The sequence below is a fragment of the Protopterus annectens genome, chromosome 8.part0, assembly GCF_019279795.1.
Source record: "Protopterus annectens isolate FY-2018-M chromosome 8.part0, PAN1.0, whole genome shotgun sequence".
Lineage (NCBI taxonomy): Eukaryota > Metazoa > Chordata > Ceratodontiformes > Protopteridae > Protopterus > Protopterus annectens.
In genome coordinates this window covers 360520609-360541960 of record NC_056741.1, presented here as the reverse complement: position 1 = coordinate 360541960, position 21352 = coordinate 360520609, and the positions used below count along the sequence as shown (strand labels likewise).

At 39.7% G+C, this 21352-nt stretch overlaps 1 protein-coding gene across 1 annotated transcript in view; it reads left to right on the top strand.

Annotated features, from left to right (window-relative positions):
- The window catches only part of EPHA1 (EPH receptor A1), a 1081817-nt gene that overhangs the window by 474371 nt on the left and 586094 nt on the right, over positions 1 to 21352 (top strand). Inside the window, exon 7 of the mRNA XM_044079196.1 lies at positions 1 to 60. This exon is cut by the window's left edge and continues 100 nt beyond it. Within this exon, the coding sequence (XP_043935131.1) occupies positions 1 to 60 (60 nt within the window). The remainder of the gene's footprint in view (positions 61 to 21352) is intronic.

The window sequence follows — 21352 nt, the reverse complement described above, 5'->3', positions numbered from 1 at the left end:
TTACCCTTATGGGGCCTGGTCCTTACAGCTCTGATTATGAATTTGAGACCTTACCAGGAGGTACTAAATAAAGATTTTATACCTTTCAGATCATTGATTGGACAGAAATATGTTTGGTCTTGTGTTAAATGCATGTTTCTCATTACATAATGAAGTGATAGTGAGACATATGTTTTTGTTTTAAGCTGGCATTTGTTTGAAGGAATTATAGGGTGAGACTAAGAACACCCATCATTATGATTAGAAGCTAAAGACAGGTGAGGGTAAATTTCATGTACTCTTTAATCCATAATGCTTACCTACATATTGACAAAATTATAAAAGTTAATGCACAACTGCATGTGCGTATTGCACGGCTAGTAACCCATTTTTTCTGAATCCACTTGCATTTGATAAATGGAAACCTTTTAGAATGGGTGCTCAGGTACCTTTTCTAGCGCTAAGTGAAGCTGGATCCCTAGGATAGTGGTGGTATGGTATGTTGGTAAGCTTTAGTAAAGAACACATAGAACTACTGATAGCATATGTATAATATTTTGCAGTAACTCTTAGTTTTTGGCAAAATGGTTGTAATATTCAGGCTGGCGGGACAAGTCAGTATGTTGGGCACAAGGAGGTTTTATGCTGCAGTATATAATTTTATGAAGTTCAGTTGCATATGTAACGCTTTTACGGACATCAGAGTATGCCAATATTAAATTACCACCATTTAGTCAAGTGATGTAAAGGGTAGCTTATGCCATTACTTCCTCTTGATAATGATCTTGTCTCAAAACATGCATTTCCATTAAAAGGTGACGTAGTTAAGTAAAATGTCATGCTGAAAGATTGTCATTTTACAATGCTGTTTTTTTTCTCTCAAGTGATTTGATGAACATTAGGCAACAGTTTGCCTAATTCACTCTGTTCTGATAAAGTAGCCTGTTTTTGCCATAAGTACTAGTGGTGGAAAAAATAGCAGGAACATCCAGTTAGCCTTTTATCCCAGAATGCAAAGCACTAGAATGTCATATCAAATGCATTTGCTAATATGTATCTGTGTATGCGAGTGTGTGTGCTTACTTCTATAATGTTGAGCTGCTGGGCACACACAGTGGCATAAAAAGCTCGTCATATTTGGGGGGGGGGGGTGACAGAAACCAGAAGCATTGGTGCAGGCTTCCGAAGTAAAAATGATGTTTTCACCATCTTCACTAATTTCACCATGTTCACTAATGATCTAGCCTCATCACAACACACGCTAAAGTAGCTCAGTATGTGGACGATTCAGTTTTAATGTGCTCAGCAGGTACCTTACCAGACATCCAAATAGTAGCCCCACAATCTTTTAATATCGAAATATATCTTAAGTAAATCCGAACTAATCCTCAACCCCCAAAAAACACAGTTAATGCTATTTACCGGTTGCAAACAATCACCTACTACCCCCCTTTCACCATTCTCTCAGCAAACAACACTGTCATCCAACCAGTTGAGCATACAAAACTCCTCAGCATGACTATCGACAACAAACTCAGATTTCACCAACACGTAGCCATCACAGTTAAGAAAGTTCATGTCAGACTTGGCTCACTGTACAGAAGCAAGCCATTCCTCACTGATAATACCAGACTAACCATATCCAGAACCTTCCTCCTTTCTACATTCCTTTATGCTTTCCCCCTGTTTACCAACTTAAAAAAAATCAGACTTAACCAAAATGCAAACTTGCTACAACAAAGTAAGACCCTCCGCAGCCAGCCTTCCCCACCAAAACCCATCTTTGTATTGCTCTACATAAATTAAAATGGCTTGAGCTACCTAACCTTCCCCATCTCTACCAACTTAAATTCACACACAATATCATCTTCCATCCTGACAATTGCCCATCCTTCAAGGAACTTGTTGTTCCCTACTCATGCCTATGAAGTCTAAGCTCAGAAGACTGAAACTTTCTCACAGTAAACAAAGCTAACAACACTCATGGTGAAGCCCTATTCACAAACTGAATAGCCAAATTATGGAACTCTCTACCCCACACCCTCCAAAACACACCTGAATCTACCAGTTTCAAACTGCTATTTGAACATCTATCCAAAAACTGGCATTGCTCCTGTGCCAAACCTGATTGACAAGATATCTGTAACTCTGTCATCCCACTGTCCACTCCTTACCTCATTTTCTCCCTCTCCTTAGTGTTATTACTACACAAAAAATATATATATATAAATATATGTAAATATAATATAAGTCTACCTGAAAATGCTGAAAGCTGAAAAGAACGACAATGAGATAACCAACACCGGAAGATCGACAATGGAGAAGACCAAAAGTTGAAAATCCCGACGCTGAGAACACCGACATGTTAAGGTAAGTGTGCTATAGGGACGGACGTTAGAGTCAGGGTGCGGGTAAGGTAAGTGTTTGATAGTGACAGACTTAAGGGTTAGGGGCAGATTAAGTAAGTTAGGGTGCGGGTAAGGTAAGTGTGCGATAGTGACGGACCTTAGGATTGTGTGTATTTTTGGAAAAGGAATTTGTTTTGTTGATTGTCGGGATTGTGGTTTGTCGGGCATGTGAGGTTTCGTGTTTTTGAACTTTCGGTTTTGTGGTGTTGGTTATTTCGTTGTCGGTGTTTTGGCGTGTCGGCATTATCAGGTAGACCCATATATATATATATATATATATACATACACATATATATATATATATATATATATATATATATATATGTGTGTGTGTGTATAAAGGAAATTTCATTTGTTCATAACTATTATTTAATATGAACATAGTACTAATTTTATTTTTCTTGCAGTGATCTTTACTGAAATGCTAGTGTGTTTTTCTTTTTGAACCTGTATCTACTAGAAAACTATACTGAATACTTCTTTGTATAGACTAACTAATCGATATGTATTCTGCATCTTATTATATGCATACTATTGTCCTATCTAATTATTGTATTTTGCTTATATTTCTGTGGAGCTTTTCTCCCCGGGCCTCCTCTGAAAATGGGCTTCTGGCCCAGTCGGACTTTTCCCGTAAACAAATGTAAATAAATAGATAGATAAATAAATGAGAAAACATTAAAGCTTTTGCAGCCTTTTATAACTTAAATGGTTTATGTACCGTTGAGGTGACACACTTACCCCATGTGCAAAAACGGAGAAAAAGGAGTTGAGGTTGGATGGATGTAGAAGCAAAAAGTATGTGGTTTCTCAGTATATGGTGTCTAGGTTCACTCAGATAATGAGACAGATACAGATTGCATATCGTCCACCTGGTCATAATTTACATGTTAGACTTCATGATTTCTGAGTACATGATGTCTCACAGAGGCTAATGGTACAAGCTCTGTAATACACAAATTTCATCTTCCTTTCTCCAAACCTAAAATGTTCCACTTTTAAGTAGCAGCTGTCGTCAACATTTGCAGTTATTGACATTATATTTTGACATTATACTTAAGTATCTCTGATGTGGGCTCTGAGATTTGTTCTGTTCCTCCTAAAATGAGTGACTTTAAGAAAATGTTGTAGAATATAGTCAAGAAATAATGACAATGTTAAACTTATTGGCTTCCTTTAAATCAGCAAAAGTATTTTAATTCAAGATAACTTAGCTTGTTAACTTTTGAATCAATGGTGTTGATATTTAAAATGTATCCCTGATTTTGGGCCTTTGTCAGAAACGTAGCTAGGTAAGTTGGTATTCTGGCCAGTCCCCAGACTGACCTTCCTTTCAATTCAAAGTTGAGGACACTGAGCTCAGTAGAATTGAAATGCTGGTACTGTACTCTCAGTCCATTATCAATGACCACTTGTGCCCAGCGTAGCATCCCCTTCATCATCCCATCATAGTTACATCTCTGTTTTTTGTCCCCGATTCTGGCCACAAAAGCTTGAGATTGTGTAAAAATATTTTAAAATTTCTATTTCTAAAAGAAAACATGTTTGATAGTTTTTCTGATCAAATAGAGTCAGAATATATTAGAGTAGCAGCAGGTCCAGTCAATACAAATGGTACTTTTCATTTTTTTGCACTATTTTTCTTTGTTGGTAAGTTTGCAAATTTATAATATTTGAGAAAGTCTTAGGTTGCTGTTGCTACTTTAGATAGCACATCATCAGGAAGATGTGCATTCAGGTGAACCTACTTCTCACCCCATGCTGGAGATAACTCTTAAGATAGTTTGGATATGTCTCTGGATACTTTTCTGATGACCTGTTTGCTGGAGGCATCAGCAGCAGGTCACCTTGAGAATATTCATCTTGAACAAATGTCTCCAATTTCTTAGCAACTTTCCATCCTTTTTAAGGAGAAGAAAACGTTGTTTGAGTTGCTCGTTTCTGCTTTTTAGTGGTCCTTTTCTGTATTCCTACTCTATCTCTTCTTAAGGAGGACTGATGTTCCGAACATAGTCCTAACATAATTTTTGTCTATACAAGTTTCGTTTGCATTTTTTAATGAACCTTTTGTTTTCAAGCTAAAGTAAGGAAGTATAAATAGTTTTCCAATTAATAACTGTAGCTAGCTGACAAAATACTTTTAACTTGGAAAGGAATATACCTCTATACTAAAAAGCTAATTGCCATGTCTGTATAATAACATCACATATTTGATGGTGCAGTGGTAGCATTGTTGCCTCACAGCTATAGGTTTTCTGGTTTGATACTTGGCTGGGGTGCCTTCTGTGTGGAGTTTCCATCTCCTCCCTGTGTTTGTGTGTATTTGCTCTGGTGTCTTGCCATTTTACAAAGACGTGTCTGCAGTATTTCTCCCTGGGTATCTGCTGATAATTGTTTTTCTCACCCCCTAAATGGCCCATCTCAATACCGGAAGATTGCCATATTCCGGTAATAATGGCCACACAGGTCAAAAACGCACTCTCCAAAGCAAAGAATACAGCATCCATGGGACTGGATGACATCCTGGGCTGTGTACTACATGAACTACAATATGAACTGGCACCTCACCTAAGTGTCATGTTTAATCATAGGCTCACCTCAGGTTTCGTGCCCACTGAGTGGTGCAGAGCTACAGTTATCCCAGTCCACAAGGGGGAATCCACCTTGAATCCTGGAAACTACCGTCCCATCAGTCTGACAAGCCTTATCTGCAAGGCCATGGAGCGTATTATCATGGTACTTACAAAGACATTGGCAACCTTCAAACACTGGACCCTACCCAGTTTGGGTTCGTGAAGGGCCGATCTTGTCTCATGAACCTGATTAACTTCTTCGAATCAGTCTCCAGAGCCATGGACAAGGGTAAGGTGGTCCACACAGCCTATCTAGACCTTGCCAAGGCCTTTGACACCATTCCCCACTCTGGAATCATAGATAAACTTAATAAGCTGGGCATTAATCCCTACGTCACCCAATGGGTTGCTAACTGGCTTACTGATGGAACCCACACTGTAAAAGTAGCCGACTCCAAATCCAGCTCCAGACAAGTGACAAGTGGAGTACCTCAGCGTTCAGTCCTGGGACCTCTATTGTTTGGCATCTAATTCTCTGAAGTACAGGCCAACACTAAGGGACTCTGGCTAACAAAGTTCGCAGATGACTGCAAACTGGGAGCCATTATTGAATCCAGAAATTATGTGGATACTCTACAAAAGGGCCTTACAGAAACAGATGCTTGGTGCCAGACCCATGGGCTCAAGCTCAATGGCAAGAAATGTATAGTTATCCCCTTTGGGGAAAAAACATGTATCCGTGAATTACCATATAGGTGGCAGTACACTAAACACCGAAAGTGTGATAAGAGACTTAGAGACACAGGTGGACAGTGGTCTCACCTTCGATAACCACATCGCCAAAACAGTCAGGAAATCCTTCTGTGTGGCACACCTCATCACTAAGGGCTTTTCATCCAGAAAAAAGGAGGTCATTGTCCCACTGTACTCATCCCTCATTAGACCCATTATAGAATACAATGCTCCGTTTGGTATGTACCTCTCAAGACATCTGCAGCAACTGGAAAGGCCACAGAAATACCTCACTAAAAGAATCACAGGCCTAAAGCAGATGCCCTACACTGACTGCCTTAAAAAACTCCAGCTATACTTTGTCGCATATCGTCTACTCAGAGGCAATCTCTGCTTAACATACAAGGCCATGTCAAACCCAGAGCTGTTGGACATGCTACACTTAAAGAAATCCCAATCCGTCAGAGCCACACTCTCCAGGAATCTAAACCTTGTCATCACAATAAAAAAAACATGCTGGAGGGATAGGTTCCTGACCCAGAGACTCCCCAGACTCTGGAATAGATTGCCCATATATGTCAAGCAGAGTGCATCTTTGGCCGTCTTCAAAAGGAGCCTTGACGATTGGATGGTAGAAAGGAAATTCACCATGGGGATCACGTCAGTCGCCCTGCTAGACAGGGGTCCAGGGAAGAAATAGCCAGGGAATTGTTATGGCTAGGCTTGTATAGACCCTAGGGCTGATAGCCCAGTACCAACCTATGAACCTATAAACACTGGTCATGCTCTGTTTTTATACTCTGAACTGTTTTCTGTGCCTATCCATTTGAATGTGGGTAGTATTAGAGGTAACACTGAAATCTGGTGATAAAACTGCAGTGAATTCTATACCTTCATTCTCTGAATCACAATCTGATATTGCCACATCAGGAAAGCCGTGACTTGAAAAATGCACCTTTAATCAAACAATTGCTATGTTGTATTTGTTAGTACCATGACTACAGGGAACTGAATAGTAATCTGTACAGATCAAGTGCACATTGTCACAAAACTAAAACTTGTATTCTCTTGCTTTGCTCTGTTGTCTTCTATCTTTTGTCTTTTATTATTATGGTATGCATTACCTGTTACTATATCTTCAGTGACATTCCCGGACAGTGTAGAAAATCACAATCTCTTTTGCATTTCACATTTCTCAGGTGTAACTCATGTTCGTGCCAGCATGCCTTTTCTTTAGCAGACTAGATTATTGTTTATCAACTTTGAAGAATAAGACTTATGCGGTAATAGGCCTTATGCAGCAGTGAGCTAGTCCTTTGGTGAAAAGTACAGTTGGGGTCCGGATTACTTTCTTCACTGCAGATTTTTGTTTTGGACAGCTTTTCATATCCCCTTACTTAACAATCTGTAGCTGTAGGGCTTTTCAAAATACAGTGCTGCTTCCTTACAAAAGAAATGTACTTTCTGGCAAATAAGAGACTGTATATCTTTTATATGTACCTCTTTTCCCGTACTTCACAGGTTAGTCACACTTCTGTAATATCAACAAACTTTGTATGTAGTGCCTTGCACAATGAATGCTTAAGAAGGTCTGTAGCAGAAGGTCTGTAGCAGATTATGGTCCATTTCAGCCAGCACTCATTCACATAAAAATATTTATGGAACTTTTCACAGCAGTAGTAAATTGTAATTTAATAAAAGCGTTTAAAACTAATTAAGATATATGTTATGGTTAGCAACTCTTTTTGTCTGTCATTCCTTAAGGCTTTGGTCCCAGAAACAACTGGTTTGCTTTCTTGCAGAATCATTACACCAACTCATTTCCATCTGTCATCAATTAGCATCGTGACTGACTTGTTCGCTTTAGAATAATTCTGTGCAGGCTTTTTTGGTCACTAACTACAAAAGCATTCAAAGGGACACATTGACCTCAGTGTGAGTGAAACCTGCCACTATTCTGAGACCTGCTGTCAGTGTCAATTTGGGAACTAGACCTCTTAGTGTTATACACATATTACAGTTTATGCACTTTGTATTAACATTATTTGTTACTTAATTTAAATGTCTTCTGCTTCAGCCCCCTTGAGAAATGATCTTTTTAATACAGTAGTATATCATCAGTCTTTACTGAGTAACACTACAATGATGCCCAAAATATGTACTAGTTAGATGTGAAAAAACATGACTCATTTGACAATACTCCGAAGGTTTTAAGTTCACGTCCTAACAATTTCTAGACCATATATTTAATCTGTGGAGAGAATGTAAAATGCTACCTTACTAGTGGAACTTAGTATTGAATTGTGTATATCTTTGCTTTATTTATTTGTTAACCAGGTAAGCTCATTAGATACAAATGCCCCTTTTATGGGGTGACCCAGGAGCACTGTCTGGTTAAAATACTTTTTCTGAATTGCAGACTAGGCAGTGGAATGAATTGATGCTTTACTACTGAGTACAGGAAACAACTTTTTAGTAGCTCAAAGCTTTAATCTTGTGCATTAACTGTGAAATGGTGATCTGCCTTATTTTGCCAGTTAGTTATAGAAAAGCACAAATCATTTTATCATGCCAGATGGTTTTAATTAATGTCCTCATTGTTTCTAGACCATGGATAAAGTGTTTTTAGTCAAAAAGTGAAATGCTGTCTTACCTGGAGTACTTCTATCTTTATTTGATTAACGTTATTTAATCAATCAGCCCATTAGTATCCCTTTCCTTACCACCACTAAAATCACAGGTGTCTTATTCTTTGTCTGCTGTTGTCGCTGGTAAATTCCCTTTTTCTTCTATTAATACAGAATCTACCTCACAGATATGCAGTCTAGGAGTTCATGCTAGAACAAAATACCTCTACCTTTTCCTGTTTTCCTGCATTCCCAGTGTGATCCCAACAGAAAAATGTTCATTGTTGGAAAGATTTAATGCATTCCTGCTGCATTGGCAGCTCTTTAAGTCTTCATGCTTTAGGCTGTCATTGTTTGACTTTAAGCCGTGTTAAGCTGCACCTGGAGAAGTGCATCACATTTATATAAAGACCAGTACCACTTTTCTAGTGTCAAATAGGGACGTTTTGTTACCAGTCTTATCTACTTTAGATCTAGGCTTGACTTTTCTGAATACTGAAGTCACAATGGAATACAGAACATGTGGGTGGTTGTTTCTCTAAATGAGTCCATCAAGACACCCTGGATAGCTAATTAAGAGAAAAACGCAGCGAAATGACAGCAGGCCATTAGCTGTTCCCTTCTTCTAAGGATGCTAATATAAATGTCTTTGTCACAGACCTGTACGTTCAGGGCACAGCTTTTGCCTAGTAACCCTGTCTTCTTACCAGATAACTGAAGAACCTTGCATTTTAACCTCACACTAATAGTGCTTTGCAATTAATAGAGTGCAGTACACAAACTCAGGATACTTCTCTGTCAGTAAGGACAGACCCTGTGAAGCATTAAGAGTTTTACTTACTACACCTGTTCCATGTTTAAAGCACATAATATGGCAAAAGATAATTTAGTAGTGGCAACATAATGGAACCTATTGGAATATGGCCTATATGTGATTGTGTGTGTGTGTGTGTGTGTGTGTGTGTGTGTGTGTGTGTGTGTGTGTGTGTGTGAGTATTGTTAGTATTACTACAGTATTAATGTTCTGTCTTCTGAGAGAAATTAAAATGACAGGACTTAAATCTGAGAGAGACAAAGCTGTGTGCCAGTATTTGCTTTGTGTATTAAATTAAACCTAGATAAATATGTACTGGATTTTGATTTATTAAAATAAACTTGACCATCAGGTTTACTGGAAGCAACACTATCTTCACGTGTTTACGTTAGAATTTGCTTTGGTCCACTTCCCTGTTAATGGACTTGAGTGAATGTAAATATTGTAAGAAGTGTAACTTTTTTGTTTATACTATAAATAGTGTGTGTTACAGGTACAAATAATAATGACTATATTCCAAACAGGAGGCTTTCTGAGATCTGAGCTTTACTTCTACAAACTGATTGAGTTAGAGTTGTAAAAATGATACGAGTACAAACGGTGTCATAAAGAATACCTATTTATGGGTACCAGACTCTGTGTGTGTTACATTTTAGTCTACCTTGCATTCTTTTACTTTTAAGTACGCTTGTACGTGTAATATGGCATTAAGTACTCTGTTGAAACTTTACTCTGAGGAAGCTAACACTATTGAGAGCACTAAAGGACTCATTGCAACAAGAACAGAATGACGTATTGGACAAGAGTATTTGCAGTGAGCATTTATCTCAGAACTGAGCTCCAAGGTGAATGTTATCAGCCAAAATAGTATTTCTGAGGGGCAAACTTACAGCACTTATTAGACTAATTGGCAGATGCCAGAGACTTGAAGGTACAACACTCTGTTGGATTGATTCTAAAGCCAAACAAAAACAGAATTTCTAGGCAAACTGGATTGTCTGTATATAGGTCTGTACCTTTCAAATAAGGTATTCAGCACTATTTTTGTAATGTTTACTACACCATTAGTTAACATGTATTTTTCTGGCTGAAGAAGTTCTCTCAAGTGTAATGTGAATGAGGTTTGTAAAACAATGAAAATTACAGTGTTGTTAATTTGCATAAGTTAATTACCCAAAGTAAAAGTTCTTTACAAAGTAATACATTTACAGCTGCTCCTTATGCAATTCTAATGAAAGAAAATGAGTAGAACAGTCCCGCATGTACATAATAATGTAATGCATACACACAGCCTCTGTTCTTTTCATGCTAAGTCAGCTAAAGAAACACTGTGAAAGAACTAGCCATGTTATGTGGTCTTGGGGTTAAGAACCAGGTTCTGGTCCCAGAAGACTAGAAGAGAGAGTACTGTCATCTTCAAATGGAAAGGGTTAGACCAACCTGCTGATGCCAGAGCAGGGCATCCCTCTGCACTCTGGCTAAATCAGGTAGAATCAAATTGCAGAATGTCAGTTAGTTCAGGATGAGGGAGTAACTGAAGAGCTACTGTTTTTTTCTGGTGAAAAAGCATTCAGATAGGAAATGAAGGGAACATAATGTTATGCCATGTTACTGTCATATTGTTTCATGTCTTACATAGTCTGTGGGAGCACACACATGCTTTGTTCATAGCACTACATGGTCCTTGTGTCCTGTGGTTAGGAATATAAACAAAAAAAAATCTTAAATATCCTTCATGATGGTTTCTCTGAGCCAACACTTTTTTGAGGTCTGCTTCCCACAAAATACTGTGAGTTGGGGGAGTTCCAGCAGCTGCATGGAAAAAAATCTGCTAGTGAGGCATCCTCTCAACATAGACTGGAATCTGTAATGGTATCAAAATGTTGGAGGATGAACCACCCTGGTGGTGTAGAGGAATAAAGCCCTAATTATGGCCTAGGTGACACAGGTTTGATTAGCAGTTCAGGTGACTGAAGGAGTGGCAAAGAGGGATGGGTTCATCATGAGAGGGAGGGCACTCTTTGATTATGCTCCCTAATCAGAGGCGTGGACCATAGAGGGGAATTGCCCATGGACATAGTCAGTGAGTATGGGGGTGGGGAAAGGAAAAGAGGATAAAGCATATAAAAAGAACCCAACCCCCCAGATGGAAGCACAGATGACCAAACCCCCAGGATGCTCTCAGGATCCATGATCAGCCTTAGCAAAAACCGGAATACTCCAGGGAGTTGGAGGATGGGTGTGGATGTAGAGCAATGAGTGCCAGTACCATGAGGTCTAAGGAGACCAACAAAATAAAAGGAAAGGACAGCATTATGCTTATAATGCTCCAACTAGATCAATTTTACCTTCATGGCTGCTCTACTAACTTGTTTGTACACCTTGAGAACCTTATGGCCCATTATTCCATTGGGATAATAGGCAAGGTTTCCAGGAGTGGTGCCATCATTATGAAGAGTAGCAAGCTCTTTTCTGTCCTGCTCCAACTCTCCATGCATGCTTATCAGAATCCAATGGACTGCATGCAGTGGGTCTTTGCAATGGACTCCTTGCATCCATGTATCATGATCACTTGGCTTTTGATCCTTTGATTCCACCAGGGTTTCTGCTATAGAGCGTGCCCATAAGTGTTCAGCATTTGGATCACTGGTGTAGTGTGTAGTGTGCATTCATAAAGTGAAAATTATAATCTACAGGCAGTCATCAGTCATTCAGCCAGATCTGAGCAACATTTAGATCTTCCCATGATGCAAGGTTATTTTTGAGCTGTGGTAATTTGTACAACACCTTTCAGTAAAGGGAAGAGTAACTTATGCGATGATTAGCTTGCTTTTGCTGCTTAAGTAATCGGTTGGTTATATCTCTGCAGTTTGTTCGCTTCCTTGGTTGACGTGAGAATAAGTACTTTTTAGATTTTCATTAGATTGCTTATTTTGTACCTGTTTGTACTTTTTATCTTCCATACTGACTCTTTTATTTCTGGAAGGTAGTGACATTTTTGGAAAGGCTCAAAAGTGTTCATTTCAGAGTACTGTACCTATTTCCTCTCGTACTGGATTACAGCATAGATTGCTTTGATCACTGTTCCATTTTCATTGGCGTAGAAAGATAAAGTCTTGACAAACCCAGGTGACCTGAGTTTAATGAGCAGTTCAAGTACCTGTTGGAGCTGGCTCAATGGAGGAGAGGAGTGATGAGACTTAACTTGCTTGCCTGTCATTGAGAGGAGGGAGAGAGGAAGGGTGTCTGTGGATGCAGATTACACAGCGGGGTTGTCTGCAAGGGTCATTTGATTATGTAATCACAGAAGCATATGTGAATGTTGTGATGACTCTTTGCATATTAGACTCTAGGACACAATGGGCATATGCAGGGAGTTAGGGCTTGTAAGTAAGTCTGATTTCCTGCTGTGTGTATAATGGCTTCTGCTCACCCATCTGTTTGATTTATCCCCCAGACCAATTGAGTCCTTTGCATGACTGGGAGGAATGGGCTTTATGCTCAGTGGGAAGGTCCAGGCCCGTATCTCACTTAGGGACTGCAAGTCTTCATGCAACATCATAAGCATTTTGACGGAACCCAGGTGATGACTGCTTCTACTCTGGTGGGGAACATGCACATAAGAGTAGCAGAAAACATAAGAAATCTTCCAGGCATCATGGACAACACAGAAGAAATCCAACAAATTAGCTTCAGATTGAGATACTGGTTCTAGTTTGGGGGGGAGAGAGCTGAGGCCTTAACTGTATTGCCAGAAGTCTCACTCAGGCCTTTTTTTCTGCATGGTTACACAGTGTGAATCACTAATTGCAGCCCAGAAGTTTTTACTTTCTGCTAGTAATGCAAAAACTCAATCCATCACATCTTGGATGGAAGTGTGTAGTTTGAAGGGAGTTATTGGTTTGGTATCTAAAACTGCAGTTACATTGGTTCCAGATAGCAGCCCTGTCTATAGATTTCCTTTAAGAAATAAGATTGCAGTTAAACTGGACAATAGATTACCAGATGTCTGCAAAAGACATTCAGCATGATGTAGCAGCATTTCTTAGAGATTCTGACATTAGTTATCCCACTGGTTGAAGCAGAACCGACTGTCTTTTTAATACTGATAGTCTGATGCCCTACTGTCTGTTACCATCCCATGAGTGCTGTTTGAGATAAGGTGCTCCAGCATTAGACTTGACATGCCCAGATGTGAGCTGACTGGATGATTGTTATTGGAAACCTGAGGGCTTTCCTAACAGGTTTGCAGAGGAGTACTTGGGGGCAGTGTCCTGCACGTGCACTTCTGACTACACTGCTTCCCACCACCTCAGGACTACTTGGAGAAAAGGTTATTTCTTTTTGTCAAGATTTTCTTTCTGGGCCTCTGCTGAAAAAGGCTAAACAGCAAGTGGAAGAGCCTCCTCCCCCCTCTGTTTCACCCACAAGATGGTTGCCCCAACCAAAGAGGACCTGAAAGCCCAAGCATAGGATGACCACTCCCTCATTAGTTCCATGCAGCTGCCCAAGCTTCTTATGACTGGCAGATTCTCCTCCCCACCACAACCCAGGATCTTCTTCAAGAATGAATCTTCTTGCCTCAAGACTTCATGTCATGTAGAACTTGCAGCCAGTGGCAGATCAGCCTTTATTGTCTACATAGAAAAAAGGTGAACCCACAACTGAGAGGGACTTGGACTCTTCAGGGAGTGAGGAGGAGGAGGAAGGTGACCTCTCCCTTGGAGTATGACATAGACACTAATGACACCATGTATCTCATTTACAGAAGCTGTTTGCAGAATGAAAGAGCACTTCAAATGGGAAGCTAAAGAGACATCAGAGACCCAGAAAAGACATTGTGATGTGCTGCACCTGGATGCCTCTAAATGCTTGGCTGTTCCTCCATTCCGGAAACCTCTAGGATGTTTTTTTGGCTACCTCCTATGAACCAGACAATCATCCCCCTTCCTGGAAAAAGGCTGATAGTTTTACAGGGTCCAGGAGTCACTTAAATTCCTTTACAAATGTATTGTGCTGGATTCAGCAGTGGTGTAGATGAATCTAGAAGGGGGGGGGGGTCTCCATTGGTTCCTACTTGACTGACTTTTCAGAGGCAACCTGGGAGCACAGTAAAATGACTTGCTCAGAGACGCAGAGAAGGGAAATGAAAGTTGGAAGGAGTTGAACACTGTACCCTTGGAATAGGAAGCAGCCCATTAACAGCTGAGCGCATTAATACTCTGTGCTAACTACCTGTTCTGCTCCAGGATATACTGCACAGAAATACGATCAACCAGTGCATTCATAGTCATGTGGGTCCAGGATTTTCTGTTTACTTTCCCTCTAATTTCTGTCATTTATCCCAATAGCTACAAACTGGTAAGATATATTTAGTTCTTCCAGTTAATAGAAATGGCAAAAGAAACCTTGAGGAGCATCAGGTATGATTTACCTGCCCTTTCACTGTGTACTCCTCACTCGGCAGGACAGGATGCTGTTGCACCCAGCCTCATGAACCTCAGGCTAAGAGCTTGAAATATTTTGGGCTGATGCAATGCCATCCTTCTGTTCTTCATCAATTCCTTATATATCTTAAAAGATGGAAGAAGGTCTATCAATGGACTTTTTCGCATTGCAGTAAGAAGACCATCTCCATCCCTTGTCCTATACTTCCAATCTTCACAGTAGTACCTCTTGAAACTGTTTAAACAAGGACTTACCCATCCACAAACCCTTTTTTTCCATTATTTCACATGGGGGAAGGGTTGTCACTTCATCAGTGACAATCATCTAGACTCAAGGTTACACTGCCGGGTGGCTAGCCCTGCCATGGCTGTTCTTCCACATCTCACACTCACACCTATGGCCAATTTAGAGTGTCCAGCCCACCTACTGCATGTCTTTGGGACATGGGAGGAAACCGGAGCACCCAGAGGAAACCCACGCGAACACAGGCAGGGCATGCAGACTCTGCACAGGATGCACCTCAGCAGAGAAACGAACCTGGGAACCTCTTACTGTGAGTCAACAATGTTATCCACTGTGCCACCCTTAAGATGTGCATGCCAGTCATTTCTGTCTGCATCCATCATTTTCAGTTAATACATCAGTTAATTAAATTGTTTTTAAGTAGAATTCTTCACCTCAGTTCATTTAGGTGATGAAGTACCTTGTTCTTTGGCTTGGACTTCAGTTTTATATAGAGAAGCAGTCTGCCTCTGTTTGAACCCTTCAGTACCTCTGAACTGAATTACTTTACTTGGAAGACTTTTTTTTTCTCGTGGCTATTACCTCAGACCAGAAGGATCTATATTGCAGGCTGTTGTGTAGTGAACCTTGTAATGCATTCCACAGGGACAAGGCATCCTTAAAATCGCACCATTACCACAGAATTAAGAAGTTCATTTCTCAGCCTTTTAGTTTTACTGTAGTCCTGAAAATAGGGGTGGAGAAGTCTTGCAGAGCATGGATAATTAAAGACAACAGAGTTCTTACAATAACAGAACCAAGGACTTGAGTCAAATATTTATATTCTTCATAGAGATCACTGCTGCAGTAGCATTAGCTAGTACAAGTTATATTCTGCCAAGCATATAACAGCTGGCCAGCTTCCAAAGCTTCAGGGCACCTTCCCATGTGTCCACACCATTAGTCAGATTGAGCTGACTACAAAGACTGGCTTCTGTACCTAGCCCTTCAGAGCATTCCTGCTGCCAAACAGACATATTCTCTGAGGTCTTTCAAGAATCAATGGTTGGCTTCTACTTTTCCTTTTCTAAGCAGATAAGTTCCCTTTGGGAAAAACTTCCACATTTTAAATTATTTAAATTATTTTCTTATTTAGGAAAGTCATTTTTAAACTAGGAGCTGCCTCAAATATAAGTATACTTTTAAACAGGATCACATTTTTTCCTGTTGGTTTAAAAGTTGTTTGAAGTAATTGAAAAATATTTCTTTCTATGGAGAATGTTGTGCTCGTCCCTGGGAAGCTGCAGTTGCCATTAATAATACTGCTGGCCCAATTTTTCCTGTTAGAAAGAAATAGAAAACTAAACTTCTATCTTCTGCTCCTCAAATTTCCTTAGATAGAAGTAGATTACCTGGTCTGGTTCTGGGTATAATTTAGGCTATTAATCCTTCTTATCCGGTGGTTTTTGGTAAAAGAAAGATGGATGTCTCTTTTTCCGAAGAGTTTCAAGATTCTGAATCTGGACAGGAAGATGAGGGGACAGATGCAGAGTTTTCCCCTCAATTTTCTTATTCAGACATTGAGGATAGCTTGTTTCTGAGTCTACCTGTGTGGGTTTCTCTTTCTCTGAGGCCGTTTCCAGAATGTGCCAATATTTTCAGTGTGAGAATAATGCGGTTTCTCCATCCTTCAGCATATACTATAAGAAGTTACAGAATGAATTTTCAGAGCCTTCACCCATTCCTCTAGTTCCATTAGCTTTGGAGGATGTGTATTTCACTGTCTGTAATTTTCCTTATGGTCAACCTACTGCCCCTTAAAAGGCAGATATAATGTATCAAGTTCCTCAGTCTTTTAAGTTTTTATACACTCATTCCAAATCTGACCCAGCAGCTATAACTTTAGTTAATCCTGTTCTTGCTAAATATTTGGTTAATTCCAACCCACCATTTCTTTCTGACAATAACTGGCAGATTGGGCAAAAAGTGTATGCTTCTGCAGTTTGATTTTTCAGAATTTTGAATTGTCAGGCTCATTTGTAACTTTATCCTAAGTAATTCCAAAAATATGAGGAATGTTTTGTCTGCATTTTCTTCTAGTGGGGATACATCTGCATTGAATAGTTTAGAATCTTCTGGTTTACAGGTCGCAATTTATTGTTTACAGTATAGGCCACTGGTATGGTTTTCAGGAGGTTTGCTTGGCTGCATTCCCAGAACCTCCAAAATGATGTGAAAATGAGATTTTAAATTTGCCTTTGGACTGAGATTTAGTTTTTGGTTCCTCTGTTGCAGAGGTTATCAAAAAGTGTGACAAAAGGGGTAAGTTGATACAGGGAATCTCTAAAATAAATGTTAGCCTTCCTCCTCCAGATTTTCAGAAAAAAAATGATATAAACAGTCTCACCAAAATGTGGTTAAACAGATCTTTAAAAATAAATGGTGGTAGTGGTGCCAAACATTCAAGCCTTCCCCCCAAAACAAGGACAGTCCAACATATCAGAGTGATTTAGGAACTTCCCCCTCCCACCCTGACAGTCCATTTCCCTTCCAGAAAGTATGAACCTCCACTTTTCTTTGGCAAAAGATAGTTTCAGACAAATGGATTCTGAAGATCATTCATCAAGGTTACAGATGGGGAGGAAATTTTCTCTTTTCCAGTGTGCAATTCCTCACCCACCAGACCAACCTCTACTGTTTACCCCTGTCCTTCAGTGCATGTAGTTACGGGGTGTGACAGTACCAGTTCCTCCTTCCCAGGTTGGAAAAAAAATTTATTCAAGGATGTTTTTGGTGTCAAAGAAAGAAAATATCTGGAGACCAGTTCTGGATTTTTCTTTCATAAACATGTTTGTTTCTGGGGTGCCAGCTAGACACCTCAGTTAAAAGACCTTCCTTTTATAGGAGAAGTAGATCCATATCTAAATCTATTTCTGAGGTTTTCTACTCAGACTTCAGTCACTGCGAGGGAGTACCTCAAGATTTTACATCTCATGGCATCTGTGATTCTCATGACTCTTCTGGTAAGACTCCACATGAGAAGGATACAATTGTATCTGAAGTTCCTTTGGTCCCAGCACCAATGTCCTTTGTCTTTTCAAATCCCAGTGCTGGGATTTGTTAGAAGGGAACTCACTTAGTGGATTCAGCAAATTTCCTTAAATCTAGGTCTTTCTCTCTTCCTCCGTGGTCCAAAGCTGTCTATCACCACAGAAACCTTATACTTTTTTGGGGGATCAGTTTCCGGACGGATAAAAGTGCAAGGTGTGTGAGACACTAAGGACAGAATCAAGCACATAAATATAAAAGGGATGTTTGTCCTGATCAAGGCACTCTACTCTGTGCATCATCGTTGGTCCCCTTGACCTCTTCAAGTTGTTACAGAAAATACCACAGTCATGTGGTATATCAACAGTCAAGGAAGAACCTCAGCCATATCCCAATTTGTAGATTAGCCATCTTAGCTTGGGATGTAGCTTCACAGCACAATCTCATTCTACAGGCATCCTGCATTCTGTCATAGTAAAATTATGTGGCAGATAAGCTGAGCGGTTCAAGCACAGACCCTCACAAATGGAATCTAGATCAGGTTTTTTTTTCAAGATTTGATCCATCTGTGGGAAGTTACTCAAGTAGACCTATTTGTATCCTCTCTGAACAATCAGCTGCCAAGATTCTGCTCCAGGGCTCCTTGTATTCATTTCCTTGGAGAGATCATTGTGTTGACTCCCTTCTGGCCCAGGCAGCAGTGGTTCTGCCTTCTTTTGGAAATTGCCATGCACAAATTACCACAAGCTTCCTCTGATCTACTCGCACAAGATCAGGGGTGTTTGATGTACTCCGGCCCCTGGCACCAATCATCTTCAATTGTTTACCTGGATGATAGGGTCTTAATTCCATTTAGTCACCTGCTTACTGAGGATGTGCAACAAGTGCTAATTTGGGCAAGAAAGCAAGAGAGCTTGCTGCTAAAATGTCATATATTAACAATAGGAAAAATGTTTTCTAATTGGTACCAACAGTATAACCAGCACCCATTCAGGACAAGTTTTTTTTTTCATTTTATAGTAGTTGTGTGAGTTACTATCCTGTGGCCTTTTTTACTCTTCCATCAAGGTTCATTGATCAGCCATTTCAGCATGTCTGCCCATAGGGCCTCCTCTTTCAATCCATTCTCATTTCAAAATTTTTTTGAAAGAAGTTTTGCATAAGAGGCCTCTAAGAAAACTGGTGGCCCATCCTTTGGATTTTAACTTTGTGTTAGAGAAGTTAACACCTGCTCTATTTGAACTAACTAATCTGGCTGACTTGTGGTTTTAATAGGTTCATAGGTATACCTACTCCATTTGAACTAAGTAATCTGGCTGAGCTGAGGTTTTTATAGGTTCATTGGTGTTTACTAGGCTAATGACCACAAGGGCCTTTTTAAACCTAGCTATGCATCCCAAATCTCTGACCAGTTCTGGTACCGTTGATAAATGTTAGCAGGGGCTTGGGAGATGAAACATTTGCAAGCAGGGACCTAGGAGAGGAACTATTTATAGTTTGCTTGTATCCATTACAGACAAAAGTGCCAAGCCAGGGATGAATTTCCTGTTCCGATCCAATTGCCCGAGTTACACTTGAATTGGGTTAGGGAGGAACTCTGCTTCACATGGATGGTGAGCCTATTCCAGAGATAGTCCTGTTAACCTGGATTATAAAGATTAATAGTCCCTGGAATACATACCTGTCTCTCCAGCAGGTTCTATTTATATCACAGGCAAGGTTTAAAAGTCTTTAGAGTGGGTAATTATGGTGCTGTTTTTTTTTTTTTTGCTGATATGCAGGAGGTTCATCAGAATGAGGTCTGACAATGCCCTGTATGCCAGGCATAGATCTCCCCTCAACAGCCTGTGGGAGAGAGAATACAGATGTGACATCTGATTAATATCCCACTGGACTGCCACCAGTAATGTGAAATCCCCCACTTAAAACTTGGGTCAGTAATTAAGGAGCCTCAATCCTCACCACTGACCCCAATGTGAGAGCATCACAGAAAACACCAGAGCACGCAAGAGTAAAATTCCACAATTTCCCTTTAGAGTGGGTTCCTGTTGTGTTCTTTTTTTCTGGGACTGGACTGTATAACTCTGACAACTCCAAATGTAATCCTTTATCATACACTTCAGAGCAATGTGTTCTAGTTGAAGACATCTGACTCACTCACACTCAAAATAAATTTAAACCTCACACACACTAACACTTACGGGAAGCCTGACACAGATTTCCAGCTGTGTTCCCTCCCCAGTACAAATGATAAATGCTGACACCAGAGTCAGACAGGTCTACACACCCTTCAAAGGGTAATCAATTATTAAAAATTCAATATCAAAATAAATGATGGCTATGACTGGAAGCAGGCAGGCATTCGAGGTGACTTGGGGAGTATCAAACAGTTATAAGCACTCTAATCTCTAAAGAATACACCAATTTGTCCAGTCACAATGTAAAGTAATGAAAAACATTTAATAATAAGTAAAATGATTACAAGATTGTGAATCAACAATTTTCAATAAACACCACAATTCAATCACCAGAAATATAAAATTAAATTGTAGGATAAAAGTTCATCATTTTAGAAAAACTCTATCTAAATAATTAAACTTTCCTAATCTAACTAGAAAATACTGTCCCTGATATAATGTAAAACATAACAGCAAGGCAAAGGCAGGTTTACAGTTTTTTGTGAATCCTTTTTCAGGTATCCACTGCACAGCACTGTAACTGACAGCAACTCTTAACTAACTGCTCTTCAACTGACTCCAGCAATCTCTTTTTATAATCCAGGTTAACAGTGTCAACTATCTTATTTTAGAAATAACAGCTATTTGAAACAGTTCTTTTTCTTGTCAATCATCTGTTCAAGTAATCACATAGCAACCAGGGACATTCTAATGGTGTCACCTACTGATCAGCTGATTCTCCTCAGACAATTTGTACTTTCGAATCTCCCACTAAAACATGTGCTATTAGAAATGTATGAGAACACTGACAGATTCTTTAAACATTTTCTATAAATAGGAAATACTCAACCTTTTAAAAACGTATGTACATTTTCACAATTAGACATGCTGGCATGCAATACAGGTTAATTTGAGAATATACACAAATCGCCTGCCAAACATGCTAACACAGATGACAGATTTTTTATTTTCTTCACAACAGGGATAGGGCCTTGAGGCAATCTGCAAAGGATATTTTACTTATGCTGTGTATTGTTTAGTGAGGAACCTCTATGGACATTCCATTTGTTGGATATGCCTGGTTAGGTACATACCAAAAGGGGTACTGTACTCAATGATAGGTCTGATGAATGCCGAATACAGTGGAACAATGACTTCCTTGGTCCTAGATGCCGTACTGCAACACAGAATGATTTCCTCAGTACTGCAGTACTATAGACACATGATGGTCAAAGGTTAGATTACTGTCTGTGTGTCCACAAGTCCCTGACTACTGGGTCAACTCTAAGGGGTGTGTTATCAATATGATATTTACCAGGGTTGG